At 40.0% G+C, this 17,043-nt stretch overlaps 1 protein-coding gene across 8 annotated transcripts in view; it reads right to left on the bottom strand.

Annotated features, from left to right (window-relative positions):
- The window catches only part of Cdep (Chondrocyte-derived ezrin-like domain containing protein), a 729,829-nt gene that overhangs the window by 333,975 nt on the left and 378,811 nt on the right, over positions 1-17,043 (bottom strand). For all 8 annotated transcript variants that reach the window (XM_071661711.1, XM_071661716.1, XM_071661717.1 and 5 more), the window contains 2 exons: positions 16,316-16,439; positions 9,465-9,552 (listed from right to left, as the gene is read on the bottom strand). In XM_071661711.1, coding sequence (XP_071517812.1) covers positions 9,465-9,552; positions 16,316-16,439 — 212 coding nt within the window. The remainder of the gene's footprint in view (positions 1-9,464; positions 9,553-16,315; positions 16,440-17,043) is intronic.

Genomic DNA, 17,043 nt, shown 5'->3' with positions numbered 1-17,043 from the left:
AATCAACCCACCTCCCACTCTTCTCATGCCACAAGCATCTTTTGCGCAATCCATCACTGATTCCCTAAATACATCCCATTCCTCCCCCACTCCCCTTACTTCCATTGTTCTCACCTTTTTCCATTCTGTACTCAGTCTCTCCTGGTACTTCTTCACACAAGTCTCCTTCCCAAGCTCACTTACTCTCACCACCCTCTTCACCCCAACATTCACTCTTCTTTTCTGAAAACCCATACAAATCTTCACCTTAGCCTCCACAAGATAATGATCAGACATCCCTCCAGTTGCACCTCTCAGCACATTAACATCCAAAAGTCTCTCTTTTGCGCGCCTGTCAATTAACACGTAATCCAATAACGCTCTCTGGCCATCTCTCCTACTTACATAAGTATACTTATGTATATCTCGCTTTTTAAACCAGGTATTCCCAATCATCAGTGCTGTCAGTGGATTGAATCAAGGCATGTGAAGCGTCTGGGGTAAACCATGGAAAGCTGTGTAGGTATGTATATTTGTGTGTGTGGACGTGTGTATATACATGTGTATGGGGGTGGGTTGAGCCATTTCTTTCATCTGTTTCCTTGCGCTACCTCGCAAACGCGGGAGACAGCGACAAAAAAAAAAAAAAAAAAAAAAAAAAAAAATATATATATATATATATATATATATATATATATATATATATATATATATATATATATATATATATATATATATTATCCCTGGGGATAGGGGATTAAGAGTACTTCCCACGTATTCCCTGCGTGTCGTAGAAGGCGACTAAAAGGGGAGGGAGCGGGGGGCAGGAAATCCTCCCCTCTCGTTTTTTTTTTATTTTTCCAAAAGAAGGAACAGAGAATTGGGCCAGGTGAGGGTATTCCCTCAAAGGCCCAGTCCTCTGTTCTTAACGCTACCTCGCTAATGCGGGAAATGGCGAATAGTTTGAAAGAAAGAAATATATATATATATATGCATGTCCTTTTTTTTTTTTTTTTTTTAAAAGGGACATGCATAAATATACATCAGTGAGTAGGGAACCTGGTCAGAGAGAAGTGTTGGACTCTACAAATTTATAGGTGTGCAAAAGATAGACTCCTAGATGTTAATGTGTTGGGAGGGGAAACTAATATGAATGAGAAGAGGGTGAGAAAGAAATGAGCTTGGAAAAAAGAGGTGTGTGTGTGTGTGTGTGAAATACTAGAAGAGATTGGGTATAGAATAGCTAAAGTTGTAAGCAAATGAAGCAAGGGGAATGGGAGATATTTAGTGAAGCAGTGATAGCATGTGCAAGAGATATGGGATATGGGCAGTTGAGAAATTGGTATTAATTGGCGGGGTGATTGTTCCCTCCACTTCTGATGCATATATCCTCTTTGTCCTCTATCCTCATGTTCTTAACACTACCTCACTAATATGGGAAATTACAAATATATATGAAATAAAATATATGTGGTTTGATTGACTAAGTAATGAAAGGGTAAAAGATATGTGTGGTAATAAAAAGAGTGGTTGAGAGAGCAGAAGTGGCTTTGTTGAAATGATTTGCACTCGTGAGGATGAGTAAGGAGGATTAACAAAGAGGATGTACGTGTCAAAGATGGAGGGAACGAGGAGAAGTGGGAGACCAAATTGGAGGGGGAAAGATGGAGTGAAAAAGATTTTGAGTGATCGGGGCCTGAACATGCAGGAGGGTGAAAGGCGTGCAAGGAATAGAGTGAATTGGAACGATGTGGTATACTGGGGTCGACATGGCGTCAATGGATTGAACCAGGGCATGTGAAGCGTTTGGGGTAAACCATGGAAAGTTCTGTGGGGCCTGGATGTGGAAAGGGAGCTGTGGTTTCGGTGCATTATTACATGACAGCTAGAGACTGAGTGTGAACGAATAGGGCCTTTGTTGTCTTTTCCTAGCACTACCTCACACACATGAGGGGGAAGGATGTTGTTATTCCATGTGTGGCGGGGTGGCGATGGGAATGAATAAAGGCAGACAGTATGAATTATGTACATGGGTATATATGTATATGTCTGTGTGTGTATATATATGTATACGTTGAGATGTATAGGTATGTATATGTGGTGTGTGTGGACGTGTATGTATATACATGTGTATGTGGGTGGGTTGGGCCATTCTTTCGTCTGTTTCCTTGCACTACCTCGCTAGCGCGGGGGGCGGCGACGGGGCAAAGTGAATAAATAGATAAATATATATAGGGGAGAAAGAATACTTCCCACGTATTCCCTGCATGTCGTAGAAGGCGACTAAAAGGGAAGGGAGCGAGGGGCTGGAAATCCTCCCCTCTCATTTTTTTTTAAATTTTCCAAAAGAAGGAACAGAGAAGGGGGCCATATGAGGATATTCCCTCAAAGGCCCAGTCCTCTGTTCTTAACGCTACCTCGCTAATGCGGGAAATGGCGAATAGTATGAAATATATATATATATATATATATATATATATATATATATATATATATATATATATATATATATTTTTTTTTTTTTTATTTTCCAAAAGAAGGAACAGAGAAGGGGGCCATGTGAGGATATTCCTTCAAAGGCCCAGTCCTCTGTTCTTAACGCTACCTTGCTAATGCGGGAAATGGCGAATAGTATGAAAGAAAAAGAAAGATATATATATAATATTTTTTCTTTATACATAATCGCTGTTTCCCCGCATCAGTGAGGCAGCACCAGGAAACGGAGAAAGAATGGCCCATCCACTCACATACACATACATATACACAAATGCCCACACACACACATATACATATCAACTTATACAACTTATACATATGCATATACACAAATATGCATATCAACTTATACAACTTACAGAGGTATAAGTTTGTTGAGTATTCCTGGTAAATTATATGGGAGGGTATTGATTGAGAGGGTGAAGGCATGTACAGAGCATCAGATTGGGGAAGAGCAGTGTGGTTTCAGAAGTGGTAGAGGATGTGTGGATCAGGTGTTTGCTTTGAAGAATGTATGCGAGAAATACTTAGAAAAACAAATGGATTTGTATGTAGCATTTATGGATCTGGAGAAGGCATATGATAGAGTTGATAGAGATGCTCTGTGGAAGGTATTAAGTATATATGGTGTGGGAGGCAAGTTGTTAGAAGCAGTGAAAAGTTTTTATCGAGGATGTAAGGCATGTGTACGTGTAGGAAGAGAGGAAAGTGATTGGTTCTCAGTGAATGTAGGTTTGTGGCAGGGGTGTGTGATGTCTCCATGGTTGTTTAATTTGTTTATGGATGGGGTTAGGGAGGTGAATGCAAGAGTTTTGGAAAGAGGGGCAAGTATGCAGTCTGTTGTGGATGAGAGAGCTTGGGAAGTGAGTCAGTTGTTCTTCGCTTATGATACAGCGCTGGTGGCTGATTCATGTGAGAAACTGCAGAAGCTGGTGACTGAGTTTGGTAAAGTGTGTGAAAGAAGAAAGTTAAGAGTAAATGTGAATAAGAGCAAGGTTATTAGGTACAGTAGGGTTGAGGGTCAAGTCAATTGGGAGGTAAGTTTGAATGGAGAAAAGCTGGAGGAAGTGAAGTGTTTTAGATATCTGGGAGTGGATCTGGCAGCGGATGGAACCATGGAAGCGGTAGTGGATCATAGGGTGGGGGAGGGGGCAAAAATTCTGGGAGCCTTGAAGAATGTTTGGAAGTCGAGAACATTATCTCGGAAAGCAAAAATGGGTATGTTTGAAGGAATAGTGGTTCCAACACTGTTGTATGGTTGCGAGGCGTGGGCTATGGATAGAGTTGTGCGCAGGAGGGTGGATGTGCTGGAAATGAGATGTCTGAGGACAATATGTGGTGTGAGGTGGTTTGATCAAGTAAGTAATGTAAGGGTGAGAGAGATGTGTGGAAATAAAAAGAGTGTGGTTGAGAGAGCAGAAGAGGGTGTTTTGAAATGGTTTGGTCACATGGAGAGAATGAGTGGGGAAAGATTGACCGAGAGGATATATGTGTCGGAGGTGGAGGGAACGAGGAGAAGTGGGAGACCAAATTGGAGGTGGAAAGATGGAGTGAAAAAGATTTTGAGTGATCGGGGCCTGAACATGCAGGAGGGTGAAAGGCGTGCAAGGAATAGAGTGAATTGGAACGATGTGGTATACCGGGGTCGACGTGCTGTCAATGGATTGAACCAGGGCATGTGAAGCGTCTGGGGTAAACCATGCAAAGCGTGTGGGGCCTGGATGTGGAAAGGGAGCTGTGGTTTTGGTGCATTATTACATGACAGCTAGAGACTGAGTTTGAACGAATGGGGCCTTTGGTGTTTTTCCTAGCGCTACCTCGCACACATGAGGGGGGAGGGGGATGTTATTCCATGTGTGGCGAGGTGGCGATGGGAACAAATAAAGGCAGACAGTATGAATTATGTACATGTGTATATATGTATATGTCTGTGTATATATATGTATACATTGAGATGTATAGGTATGTATATTGTGCGTGTGTGGATATGTATGTATATACATGTGTATGTGGGCGGGTTGGGCCATTCTTTCGTCTGTTTCCTTGCGCTACCTCGCTAACGCGGGAGACAGTGAGAAAGCAAAATAAATATATAAATAAAATATATATATATATATATATATATATGTATATATATATATATATATATATATATATATATATATGATACAGCGCTGGTGGCTGATTCATGTGAGAAACTGCAGAAGCTGGTGACAGAGTTTGGTAAAGTGTGTGGAAGAAGAAAGTTAAGAGTAAATGTAAATAAGAGCAAGGTTATTAGGTACAGTAGGGTTGAGGGTCAAGTCAATTGGGAGGTGAGTTTGAATGGAGAAAAACTGGAGGAAGTGAAGTGTTTTAGATATCTGGGAGTGGATCTGGCAGCGGATGGAACCATGGAAGCGGAAGTGGATAATAGGTTGGGGGAGGGGGCGAAAATTCTGGGGGCCTTGAAGAATGTGTGGAAGTCGAGAACATTATCTTGGAAAGCAAAAATGGGTATGTTTGAAGGAATAGTGGTTCCAACAATGTTGTATGGTTGCGAGGCGTGGGCTATGGATAGAGTTGTGCGCAGGAGGATGGATGTGCTGGAAATGAGATGTTTGAGGACAATGTGTGGTGTGAGGTGGTTTGATCGAGTGAGTAACGTAAGGGTAAGAGAGATGTGTGGAAATAAAAAGAGCGTGGTTGAGAGAGCAGAAGAGGGTGTTTTGAAGTGGTTTGGGCACATGGAGAGGATGAGTGAGGAAAGATTGACCAAGAGGATATATGTGTCGGAGGTGGAGGGAACGAGGAGAAGAGGGAGACCAAATTGGAGGTGGAAAGATGGAGTGAAAAAGATTTTCTGTGATCGGGGCCTGAACATGCAGGAGGGTGAAAGGAGGGCAAGGAATAGAGTGAATTGGAGCGATGTGGTATACTGGGGTTGACGTGCTGTCAGTGGATTGAATCAAGGCATGTGAAGCGTCTGGGGTAAACCATGGAAAGCTGTGAAGGTATGTATATTTGCGTGTGTGGACGTATGTATATACATGTGTATGGGGGGGGTTGGGCCATTTCTTTCGTCTGTTTCCTTGCGCTACCTCGCAAACGCGGGAGACAGCGACAAAGTATAATAAAAAAAATAATATATATATATATATATATATATATATATATATATATATATATATATATATATATATATATATTCTTTTTTTTTTTTTTTTTTTTACTTTGTCGCTGTCTCCCACGTTTACGAGGTAGTGCAAGGAAACAGACGAAAGAAATGGCCCAACCCCCCCCCATACACATGTATATACATACGTCCACACACGCAAATATACATAGCTACACAGCTTTCCATGGTTTATCCCAGACGCTTCACATGCCTTGATTCAATCCACTGACAGCACGTCAGCCCCGGTATACCACATCGCTCCAATTCACTCTATTCCTTGCCCTCCTTTCACCCTCCTGCATGTTCATGCCCCGATCACACAAAATCTTTTTCACTCCATCTTTCCACCTCCAATTGGGTCTCCCTCTTCTCCTTGTTCCCTCCACCTCCGACACATATATCCTCTTGGTCAATCTTTCCTCACTCATCCTCTCCATGTGCCCAAACCACTTCAAAACACCCTCTTCTGCTCTCTCAACCACGCTCTTTTTATTTCCACACATCTCTCTTACCCTTACGTTACTCACTCGATCAAACCACCTCACACCACACATTGTCCTCAAACATCTCATTTCCAGCACATCCATCCTCCTGCGCACAACTCTATCCATAGCCCACGCCTCGCAACCATACAACATTGTTGGCACCACTATTCCTTCAAACATACCCATTTTTGCTTTCCGAGATAATGTTCTCGACTTCCACACATTCTTCAAGGCCCCCAGAATTTTCGCCCCCTCCCCCACCCTATGATCCACTTCCGCTTCTATGGTTCCATCCGCTGCCAGATCCACTCCCAGATATCTAAAACACTTCACTTCCTCCAGTTTTTCTCCATTCAAACTCACCTCCCAATTGACTTGACCCTCAACCCTACTGTACCTAATAACCTTGCTCTTATTCACATTTACTCTTAACTTTCTTCTTCCACACACTTTACCAAACTCAGTCACCAGCTTCTGCAGTTTCACACATGAATCAGCCACCAGCGCTGTGTCATCAGCGAACAACAACTGACTCACTTCCCAAGCTCTCTCATCCACAACAGACTTCATACTTGCCCCTCTTTCCAAAACTCTTGCATTTACCTCCCTAACAACCCCATCCATAAACAAATTAAACAACCATGGAGACATCACACACCCCTGCCGCAAACCTACATTCACTGAGAACCAATCACTTTCCTCTCTTCCTACACGTACACATGCCTTACATCCTCGATAAAAACTTTTCACTGCTTCTAACAACTTTCCTCCCACACCATATATTCTTAATACCTTCCACAGAGCATCTCTATCAACTCTATCATATGCCTTCTCCAGATCCATAAATGCTACATACAAATCCATTTGCTTTTCTAAGTATTTCTCACATACATTCTTCAAAGCAAACACCTGATCCACACATCCTCTACCACTTCTGAAACCACACTGCTCTTCCCCAATCTGATGCTCTGTACATGCCTTCACCCTCTCAATCAATACCCTCCCACATAATTTACCAGGAATACTCAACAAACTTATACCTCTGTAATTTGAGCACTCACTCTTATCCCCTTTGCCTTTGTACAATGGCACTATGCACACATTCCGCTAATCCTCAGGCACCTCACCATGAGTCATACATACATTAAATAACCTTACCAACCAGTCAACAATACAGTCACCCCCTTTTTTAATAATTCCACTGCAATACCATCCAAACCTGCTGCCTTGCCGGCTTTCATCTTCCGCAAAGCTTTCACTACCTCTTCTCTGTTTACCAAATCATTTTCCCTAACCCTCTCACTTTGCACACCACCTCGACCAAAACACCCTATATCTGCCACTCTATCATCAAACACATTCAACAAACCTTCGAAATACTCACTCCATCTCCTTCTCACATCACCACTACTTGTTATCACCTCCCCATTTGCGCCCTTCACTGAAGTTCCCATTTGCTCCCTTGTCTTACGCACTTTATTTACCTCCTTCCAGAACATCTTTTTATTCTCCCTAAAATTTAATGATACTCTCTCACCCCAACTCTCATTTGCCCTTTTTTTCACCTCTTCCACCTTTCTCTTGACCTCCTGTCTCTTTCTTTTATACATCTCCCACTCAATTGCATATATATATATATATATATATATATATATATATATATATATATATATATATATATATATATATATATATCCCTGGGGATAGGGGAGAAAGAATACTTCCCACGTATTCCCTGCGTGTTGTAGAAGGCGACTAAAAGGGAAGGGAGCGGGGGGCTGGAAATCCTCCCCTCTCATTTTTTTTTAATTTTCCAAAAGAAGGAACAGAGAAGGGGGCCAGGTGAGGTTATTCCCTCAAAGGCCCAGTCCTCTGTTCTTAACGCTACCTCGCTAATGCGGAAAATGGTGAATAGTATGAAAAAAAAAAAAAAATAGGGGATAGGGGATTAAGAATACTTCCCACATATTCCCTGCGTGTCGTAGAAGGCGACTAAAAGGGGAGGGAGCAGGGGGCTGGAAATCCTCCCCTCTCATTTTTTTTTTTCCCCAAAAGAAGGAACAGAGGGGGCCAGGTGAGGATATTCCAAAAAAAGCCCAGTCCTCTGGTCCTAATGCTACCTCGCTAACGCGGGAAATGGCGAACAGTTTAAAAGAAAAAGAAAGAAAGAAGATATATATATATATCTTTCTTTTTTTCTTTCGTACTATTCGCCATTTCCCGCGATATATAACAAGAACAAAATGCATATGAACATGCACTTTCACAGAACATACAAACCTCCAACAGCCAGGATCGAACCTGGGACACCTGAGTCGCAGGCAAGAACGCTACCGCTACGCTATGATTGCCCCAAATAGGGAAATGACTATTCGAATACTATGTAATCGATATCCTTCATCTCACATTGGTGAGCCTGATGGAAAATGACTGGTATATCAGGTTCAGAGATAAGAAACATGAATGTAAAACTCTCTCCTTGTGATAGACAAATAGTAATCACACACATGGCCAGTACGGGGTAATTAACCATTGACCTGGAAGGTATTACCATCTGGATAAGGAGTTAAGTAACAGCAGCACAATGAACTTGAACAACAATAGCGGTCAAGTTCTCCTCCTTGGCCAAAGATGCTGTTTTGTCTTTTTGTATCACATACCACTGGGTGATGGCATTCATTCCATGCATGCATTATACACTTCACACTATCACTCTACAAAGTGTAATGCACATAACTAAACTATTTTACCTGTGGTCAGTCAGTACTATGTCCTAGCCTTGTCTAATGGTGAAATCTCATCATAAGAACATAAGGTTCAAGATATGGGTCCTCATGAATGTAGCAGAAATCTCTCTCCATACTGTACAAATACATGATTACAGAAAAAAGGGTATCCTAATTGTTAACAATGATAAAATTAGGAAGGTATGTAACAAGAAAGGAAGACAGAAGGAAATGAAGATTAGGATATAAAACTAGAATGTCAAAAAGACTATATCTCCTGATATGACAGATCATGAAGTGATGCAGCAATGTCAATGAGGCAACAGACATTTACCATCACTCACTTCTCCCACTAATGACTTTAGCACACTGATCTACTTCTGAAGTCATAAAAAAAAAAACAAGGTTGGTGGGGCAATAGCAACTTGATATGCACAGATGGTGCTATTAAGGATCTGGTTATCTAACCTCTCTCTCTAGAAGGCAACCTACAGAAGCTGAAGACTTTGAAAAATTATTCACTCTTTTAACTTCCAGTGCATGAATAATTTGAAGAAAAACTATTGGAATATCAAAAAATAACAAGGCCTTGTACAGATAAAATATATGCTAAACAGGTACCTTTGCAGGATGCATCTTAATACCGTATAATTCACATCTTCTCGCAGTTTCCAAGAGGTTAAGATCAGCTGCAGCAGGTGTCATTCCTCTGCAAAACAGAGATATTTTAATAGGCATTTCTCTTTAAATACTACATGAATAGTTCACTAAAAAGGTGTTGGGGACTCTTAATGGGAGGACAAAATAAAGGCAAACGATGAGTGAAGTGAAAAAAGCACTGTGGGGGCAAGGCTTCATAGTATGAAAAGTAACAGCTATTTTACATCACCCAATAATTCACAGAAGTAACAAGTAATAATCTATCTACCTACCACAAGGAAAATGTTTTACTCCTACTTATGATTCTCTGTCACATTCACAATGCATCCCACAGTGTGGTCTGTTACCAGTTTCCAAACCCAATATCCTTTAAAACTGTACTCCTACTTCTACTGCTCTGCATTTTGATATTTTAATTCCCAAATAATGTTTTCTGTAATGTGCAAACTCATTCAAGTAATCTTCATTCTTAAAGCAGATTCCAATTTCCTAGTGAAAATGGAGGCACTCTATTTCCTGATAAGACCACTGCAGCATATTCAGCAGTTGCAAGCTTTTCTGTCTCCAAATAAATATATTCCACATGACTATCAATAGTACATGGGATGTCTTGCACCATGGAGGTACATTTTTCATCTTGCCATTCTATACGGTAAAACGACAAAACTTTTAAAAACCCCAATACTCTAATTCTAGCAAATTCAAAAACTGTAACATCTCATAAGGAAGGATCATTCCATATCCATCTATAAGTTTAATTCTGATTTCCAACTGTAACATCTCATAAGGAAGGATCATTCCATATCCATATATAAGTTTAATTCTGATTTCCAGGAGACAATCATCTCCATAAACTTTTCAAAATCCGTGTAGTTGCTCTCAAGCAGATTTCTAGGGTCTTGGTAATCAGTCCTTCAATTGTCAAGTTTAGCAGCTGCATTCACATACCAGATATTGTGTGTAATAATCATCATACCTAACAACAATAAGTAAAAGCATATACAATGCATTGTTGTGACAATCCAGGAAAAGTTACATACCAATGAATACTACATGAAAAGTAAATGTTACCAAATAAGAGTACATCATAGAACATATAGAGAGACTGTTAGCAAAAGGACTCACCAAAAACTGGAATTCATGGAAAAATTAGAAAAACATCATTAACAAGATAAGGGAGATATGGAGTTTAACATGATAAAGGAGATATGGAGATGTAAACTTCCATAACACAGAAAAGATGAATTTTAACGAGAGGCCCTACATCTCGAAAGAAAGCTAAGGCAATGAATGAAACCATCACAGTGATAAAGTGCTTCAAATCCTAAGATTGGTGACTAAAGAAATCTAAGCATTATCATGCTTTCTTTTCCAGTGCCATGCACAGATTTGCTGATGGTGCCAACTATAGGTCAAGAATTTCTGGAACTTGTTCAAAAGTACAGTCAAAGACAATCATTCTTATCAAATTTCTATGACATAAAAGACAGATCTTTTTTGAAACTGCTGTAAAATAATACACTAAATGAAGGAAGAGGAAAAAAAATCCAGAGTGAAGCAGTTCTGCAACAATGCTTTGTTGTTTCCTCAAAAAATGTTTCCTCACAAGTATAACTTATCTCTGAATGTATTTCTTGTACATCTATTGGACTTCAAAAATGCAACAAAAGCAAACTTTACCTTGAGTTTCTTTGACTGAAAATCACAATCCCTCTCATCCCATCTGTAAACTCTGGTGTTATTTCATGTTTCAATAGGTTTATACATATAATTTGGTACAGTGTCTCATATTTGAGCTCTGGAAATCATCTAAGATCAAGGCTGCCATCCAGCTGACATCCATTAGCTGGAATAATATCTAAAAGCCTACCATGAATAGTGTCCGGCATCACCAGTCTTCCAATTTTGATAGCTTCTCAAAGCCAGGAACACTAACGAAAACTAGTACAAAGGACTAGAGGCATCCCAGGTTTTACTTACAAGGAAGCAGCAAAAATAGCAGAACATCTGTATAAGTATCAACAAGAATGATCTAATAAAAAGTTAGAGGGGCTGGCTGTTATTGCAAATGATAAAAAGGAGGCAATAAAAGATGAGGAAGGATAGAGTTAATATAACTTGAATGTAAGCTAAGATAAATAAATGCCTATCCAAAATGATGAACAACATGCAGCATATCATGCATACATGAAACAGCAACCTTACTCTAATTCTTCAAGCCTCTTAATGCACTGAGCATTTGAAAATGTACACTGTAGTTCACAACCGCACATAAACACAGCAAGTTAAAAGATGTTTTCAGGTTCACCTAATCAGTAACAATGTAATTGCAATGACTCCTCAACTGCCTCATCAACACAATTGCTTAAATATCTGCCTCACCAACACTTAATGTATCACCATTTGCTTCCTCACTCCTGCTATATCACATTTGTCTATCTCTTTATATCTCTGATGCTTGATCCCTCCAGGATCTCCCATCAAGGGATTGGCAATGGCAAGAGTCTACACTTATCTCTGTCCTTACAGGCCTCCCATGCATACACCATTCCACACATTCTTCTACCACTTCTCTCCCTCCAGTAATCTTCCACTCTATTTCCACATGTCAAAGGTGGTTTTCCTTTTAATCATACTATCATCCACTTTCCTTGTACTCTCACAGTCTTGCATTCTCTCAACATGCCTGAACTACCTCAAAGTATCACATTTCACCAACTCTACCAGTCCACAATTCATTCCTTTTGTATTCAATACGATACCAAAGGCACAATATACCCCCTCATTTCTTTCTTCATTTCATCGAGATATAATATACACACCTCTCAAATACCTCATTTCCATGGCCCGGATTCTTGGCCTCTGTTCATGTTTCAGCTACATAAGGCAGGGTTGGGAGGACTATATTGTCATCATCTCTTGCTCGTTCATCATAATATGCTTCACCTAATTCATTCAATCCAGACTCTCCTCTATCTCTAAGGACCCTGACTTAGGTACTAAGCCAGTCAGAGCCACTGTTTATTGCTGGTGATCTTTTTCTACCAGTAACCTGCATGGCACGGACTAAAACATGCCCTTTTTATGACTAACTCAGTTGTAAGGAAAATACGAAGCACTGTAGAAGATGTATGAGATCAATTGGAGCTCACTGGGTGTTCACAGACTTGACTCAAAGATGAAAAGGTTATAAAAAGAGGAAAAGACAACAAAGTAAAAAGGATTCCACAACTTCAATCACACAAATACTTTGGGAAAATGTTGCTAGCTGCATGCCACACACCTATGCCTTCCTGGCTGGGACACACAGAGACATTAATGGGAGCAGTGGCTGACATGACATCTACAGAACAGGGAAACGGCAGTAATATCATAATGGACAGAAAGGATTAGTTGAATAGAGCTGACTGCAAGAGATATGATACATAAACATTTTGCTTCCACTACGGTAAGAGAAAAGTAGAGGAAGAGCTCTCTCTCTCTAAATATATACAATAAATATAATTTTTTTTATTTATCTATTTATTGCACTTTGTTGCTGTCTCTCATGTCAGCGAGGTAGCACAAGGAAACAGACGAAAGAATGGCCCAACCCACCCACATACACATGTATATACATACACGTCCACACACGCACATATACATACCTATACATTTCACCAACCTCTTCAGTTTCTCACCCGAATCAGCCAAAAGCACTGTATCATCACCAAACAACAAATGACTTACTTCCCAAGCCCTCCCATCCACAACAGACTGCATACTTGCCCCTCTCTCCAAAACTCTTGCATTCACCTCCCTAACCACCCCATCTCCAAACAAATTAAACAACCATGGAGACATCATACATCACTGCCACAAATCGACATTCACTAGGAACCAATCACTTTCCTCTCTTCCTACTCGTGTTTCATTTACATCACACTTAATCACTGTTTCCTGCATCAGTGAGGTAGCACCAGGAAACAGACGAAGAATGGCCCATCCACTCATATGCACATATACATATATACATAAATGCCCATACACACACATATACATACATATGTATATATCAACATATACATGCATATGCATACACATAGGCAGACATTACATACACACATGTACATATTCATACTTACTTGCCTTCATCCATTCCTGTCACTACCACGCCCCACAGGAAAACAGCATCACTATCCCCTGCTTCAGCGAGGCAGTGCCAGGAATACAGACAAAAAGGCCACATTCGTTCACACTCAGTCTCTAGCTGTCATGTGTAATGCAGGAAACAGCTATCAAGTATAATAAATAAATAAACAAAATATACAGTGCAAATGGGATAGCCTTGAGTAAGCCTTCAATTGCCAATGCCATCTCAGCTAACATACATACAAATAAAATAAGCTTTTGTATCTAGCAAATATTTGCTGGACAGCAATGCAGCATTTATCCAGGCCCCTTTAAAACTTCTCCATTCAGCAGTCCATAATGTTTCTAACAGTTGTACAAAATATCCAAAACACTTCTGGGACCTTGAAATCTATGATGTTTTCTCATACTATACTTAAGACACATTTTGATTTCAGTGGTAATATTTCATAGTCTTTCAAGCCTGTCATACTAACAGGGAACTGCTTTTGAGAGCAGTGTGAACCATGCCTTCTAGGATTTTCCTTACTTAATTTAGATCTTTCCTATCTGCACCATTAGTACTTTAAGGTGATCCTTGTGATTCAATCTTCAAGTGACTAAATGTAAGCCGTGAAAGATCTTTCCACATTTTCTAGCTCAGCAATTTTGCCTACCTTTAACGGTGATGTTAGCACATAACAGTATTCTAGTCCGGCAAGTTTAAGTGCCTTGAAGAGCATCATCAGCTTTGTCTCCCTTGTCTTGAAGGTCAACAAAACCCAGCCTGCCACCTTTTTGTAAATGTGATAGTTCTTTTGTGTTCACTGAAAGTAAGGCCAACAGACATTATTACCCTGAAGTCTTTTATATCAGTTTTCCAAGGTATGATGATGTTTGTGCCTAATATATCTTACAAGTTACTTCTTCATTTCCCCATAAAGACTTAAATATTAGAATTTTGTCTATCTGTATTTTCTCAATGTCTTCTCTCACAAGATTTCCAGACTTACTCTGGTATCACCTAAGTATTATGATATGAAACCATAATTTGAGCTTCCACTTATGTTAGATAAGATGGTGACAGTCCACAAAGGTGTAAATAAATTTCCTTAAGAAACTGTGCATTTCACCTTTATGGATCTGGAAATGCATTTGCTACATTAACAGCATCTTGTGATCTATTCAGTTGTTCTACATCCACCTTCCCTTCTCCAGTCATTCTAATATTGTAACATGCCAAAGAAACTTATGACAATGAGCAACTCCTCAAAAAATCTAAGCATTTTTTTGTGCAATGCCTCATTTCTATTGCCCCTGCTTAAATTCCTAGTTACAGCACTATCAGTATTTCCTAATGCTTTCCATCTTTTGTATAGTAGATGGATATCTCCTAGAAACAAATGTGGAGGTAAAAAGATTGATGCAATAACTAAGTTCAACTACACAATCTTGATAACTAATGCTTCTTATCAAATGAGGATTTCAACATATAACGAATCAAAAGCAAAGCAACAAAGCATCCAACTTTTCCATGTCATCTTTCCTACTATCACACCTACATAGGCTTTACTTTGGAATCCAGACCTTACATCCTTTGTAATACTGTATGCGAGCTTCTGCAAAGGCCATAATCACTGTATTTGTCTCAGTCACTAAAACACTTATGAGAGGAATTTTTCTTCCTTTGTGTGTCTTGGTCTACTGTTGGTAAATATGAAGGATGTTACATTTCTTGAAGCTTATCTCTTCTCAACAGTCAAGCTCTGATAATGACCATTACCTAAAAATAATATAAAGGTAAAACCTATGTTCCCATTCACTCAATGTCAGAGCAAGCAGCTACAGGTTTTTAATAAAAATTTTTTTTTTTTTTTTTTTTTTTTATACTTTGTCGCTGTCTCCCGCGTTTGCGAGGTAGCGCAAGGAAACAGACGAAAGAAATGGCCCAACCCCCATACACACGTACATACACACGTCCACACACGCAAATATACATACCTACACAGCTTTCCATGGTTTACCCCAGACGCTTCACATGCCTTGATTCAATCCACTGACAGCACGTCAACCCCTGTATACCACATCGCTCCAATTCACTCTATTTCTTGCCCTCCTTTCACCCTCCTGCATGTTCAGGCCCCGATCACACAAAATCTTTTTCACTCCATCTTTCCACCTCCAATTTGGCCTCCCTCTTCTCCTCGTTCCCTCCACCTCCGACACATATATCCTCTTGGTCAATCTTTCCCCACTCACCCTCTCCATGCGCCCAAACCACTTCAAAACACCCTCCTCCGCTCTCTCAACCACGCTCTTTTTATTTCCACACATCTCTCTTACCCCCACGTTACTTACTCGATCAAACCACCTCACACCACACACTGTCCCCAAACATCTCACCTCCAGCACATCCATCCTCCTGCGCACAACTCCATCCATAGCCCACGCCTCGCAACCATACAACATTGTTGGAACCACTATTCCTTCAAACATACCCATTTTTGCTTTCCGAGATAATGTTCTCGACTTCCACACATTTTTCAAGGCTCCCAAAATTTTCGCCCCCTCCCCCACCCTATGATCCACTTCCGCTTCCATGGTTCCATCCGCTGACAGATCCACTCCCAGATATCTAAATAAAAAATAGATAATCTTAAACATATCTTACACACACACAAAAAAAAAAATGCTGAACTTACACATGCTTTTTGTGATTTTCCATAATTTTTCTCTCTAACTCTTGGTCTTGGAAGGGAACAAACTTGTACAAGGAAAGGTAACGGTGATCAGGATAATCCTCTTCAACAAAATCTCCACACTCCGCTATAAAAATAAGATGAGGCATACAATAATTACACATTAGCAAAAGCTGTAAATAAAACCTTAAACAATTCATTTGACAATTTATTTCTTAAAAACATTAAATAATGAAATAGACAGGTGAATGCAAATAATTCATACATCAACTATCCCTTGGGATAGGGGGAAATGAATACTGCCCACATATTTCCTGCATGTCATAGAAGGTGACTTTTCCAAAAGAATGGAACAGAGGAAAACAGAGAAGGGAGCCAACTGAGGATTTTCCATCTTAGGCTCAGTCCTCTGTTCTTATTGTTACCTCGCTAACGTGAGAAATGGTGAATATGTATGAGAGAAAAAAAATCATTTATTAATCATACTTTATCGCTGTCTCCCGCATTAGTGAGGTAGTGCAAAAAACAGACGAAAGAATGGCCCAACCCACCCACATACACATGCATATACATAACCGCCCACACATGCACATATACATACCTATACATTTCAACATATACATACATATACATACACAGACATATACATATATACACATGCACATATTCATACATGCTGCCTTCATCCATTCCTACCGCCACTCCGCCACATATGAAATGATAACCTCTTT

Source organism: Panulirus ornatus, chromosome 5 (assembly GCF_036320965.1).
Source record: "Panulirus ornatus isolate Po-2019 chromosome 5, ASM3632096v1, whole genome shotgun sequence".
Taxonomy (NCBI): domain Eukaryota; kingdom Metazoa; phylum Arthropoda; class Malacostraca; order Decapoda; family Palinuridae; genus Panulirus; species Panulirus ornatus.
Note: the sequence above shows the minus strand (reverse complement) of the source record. Positions and strands in the feature narration are given on the sequence as shown.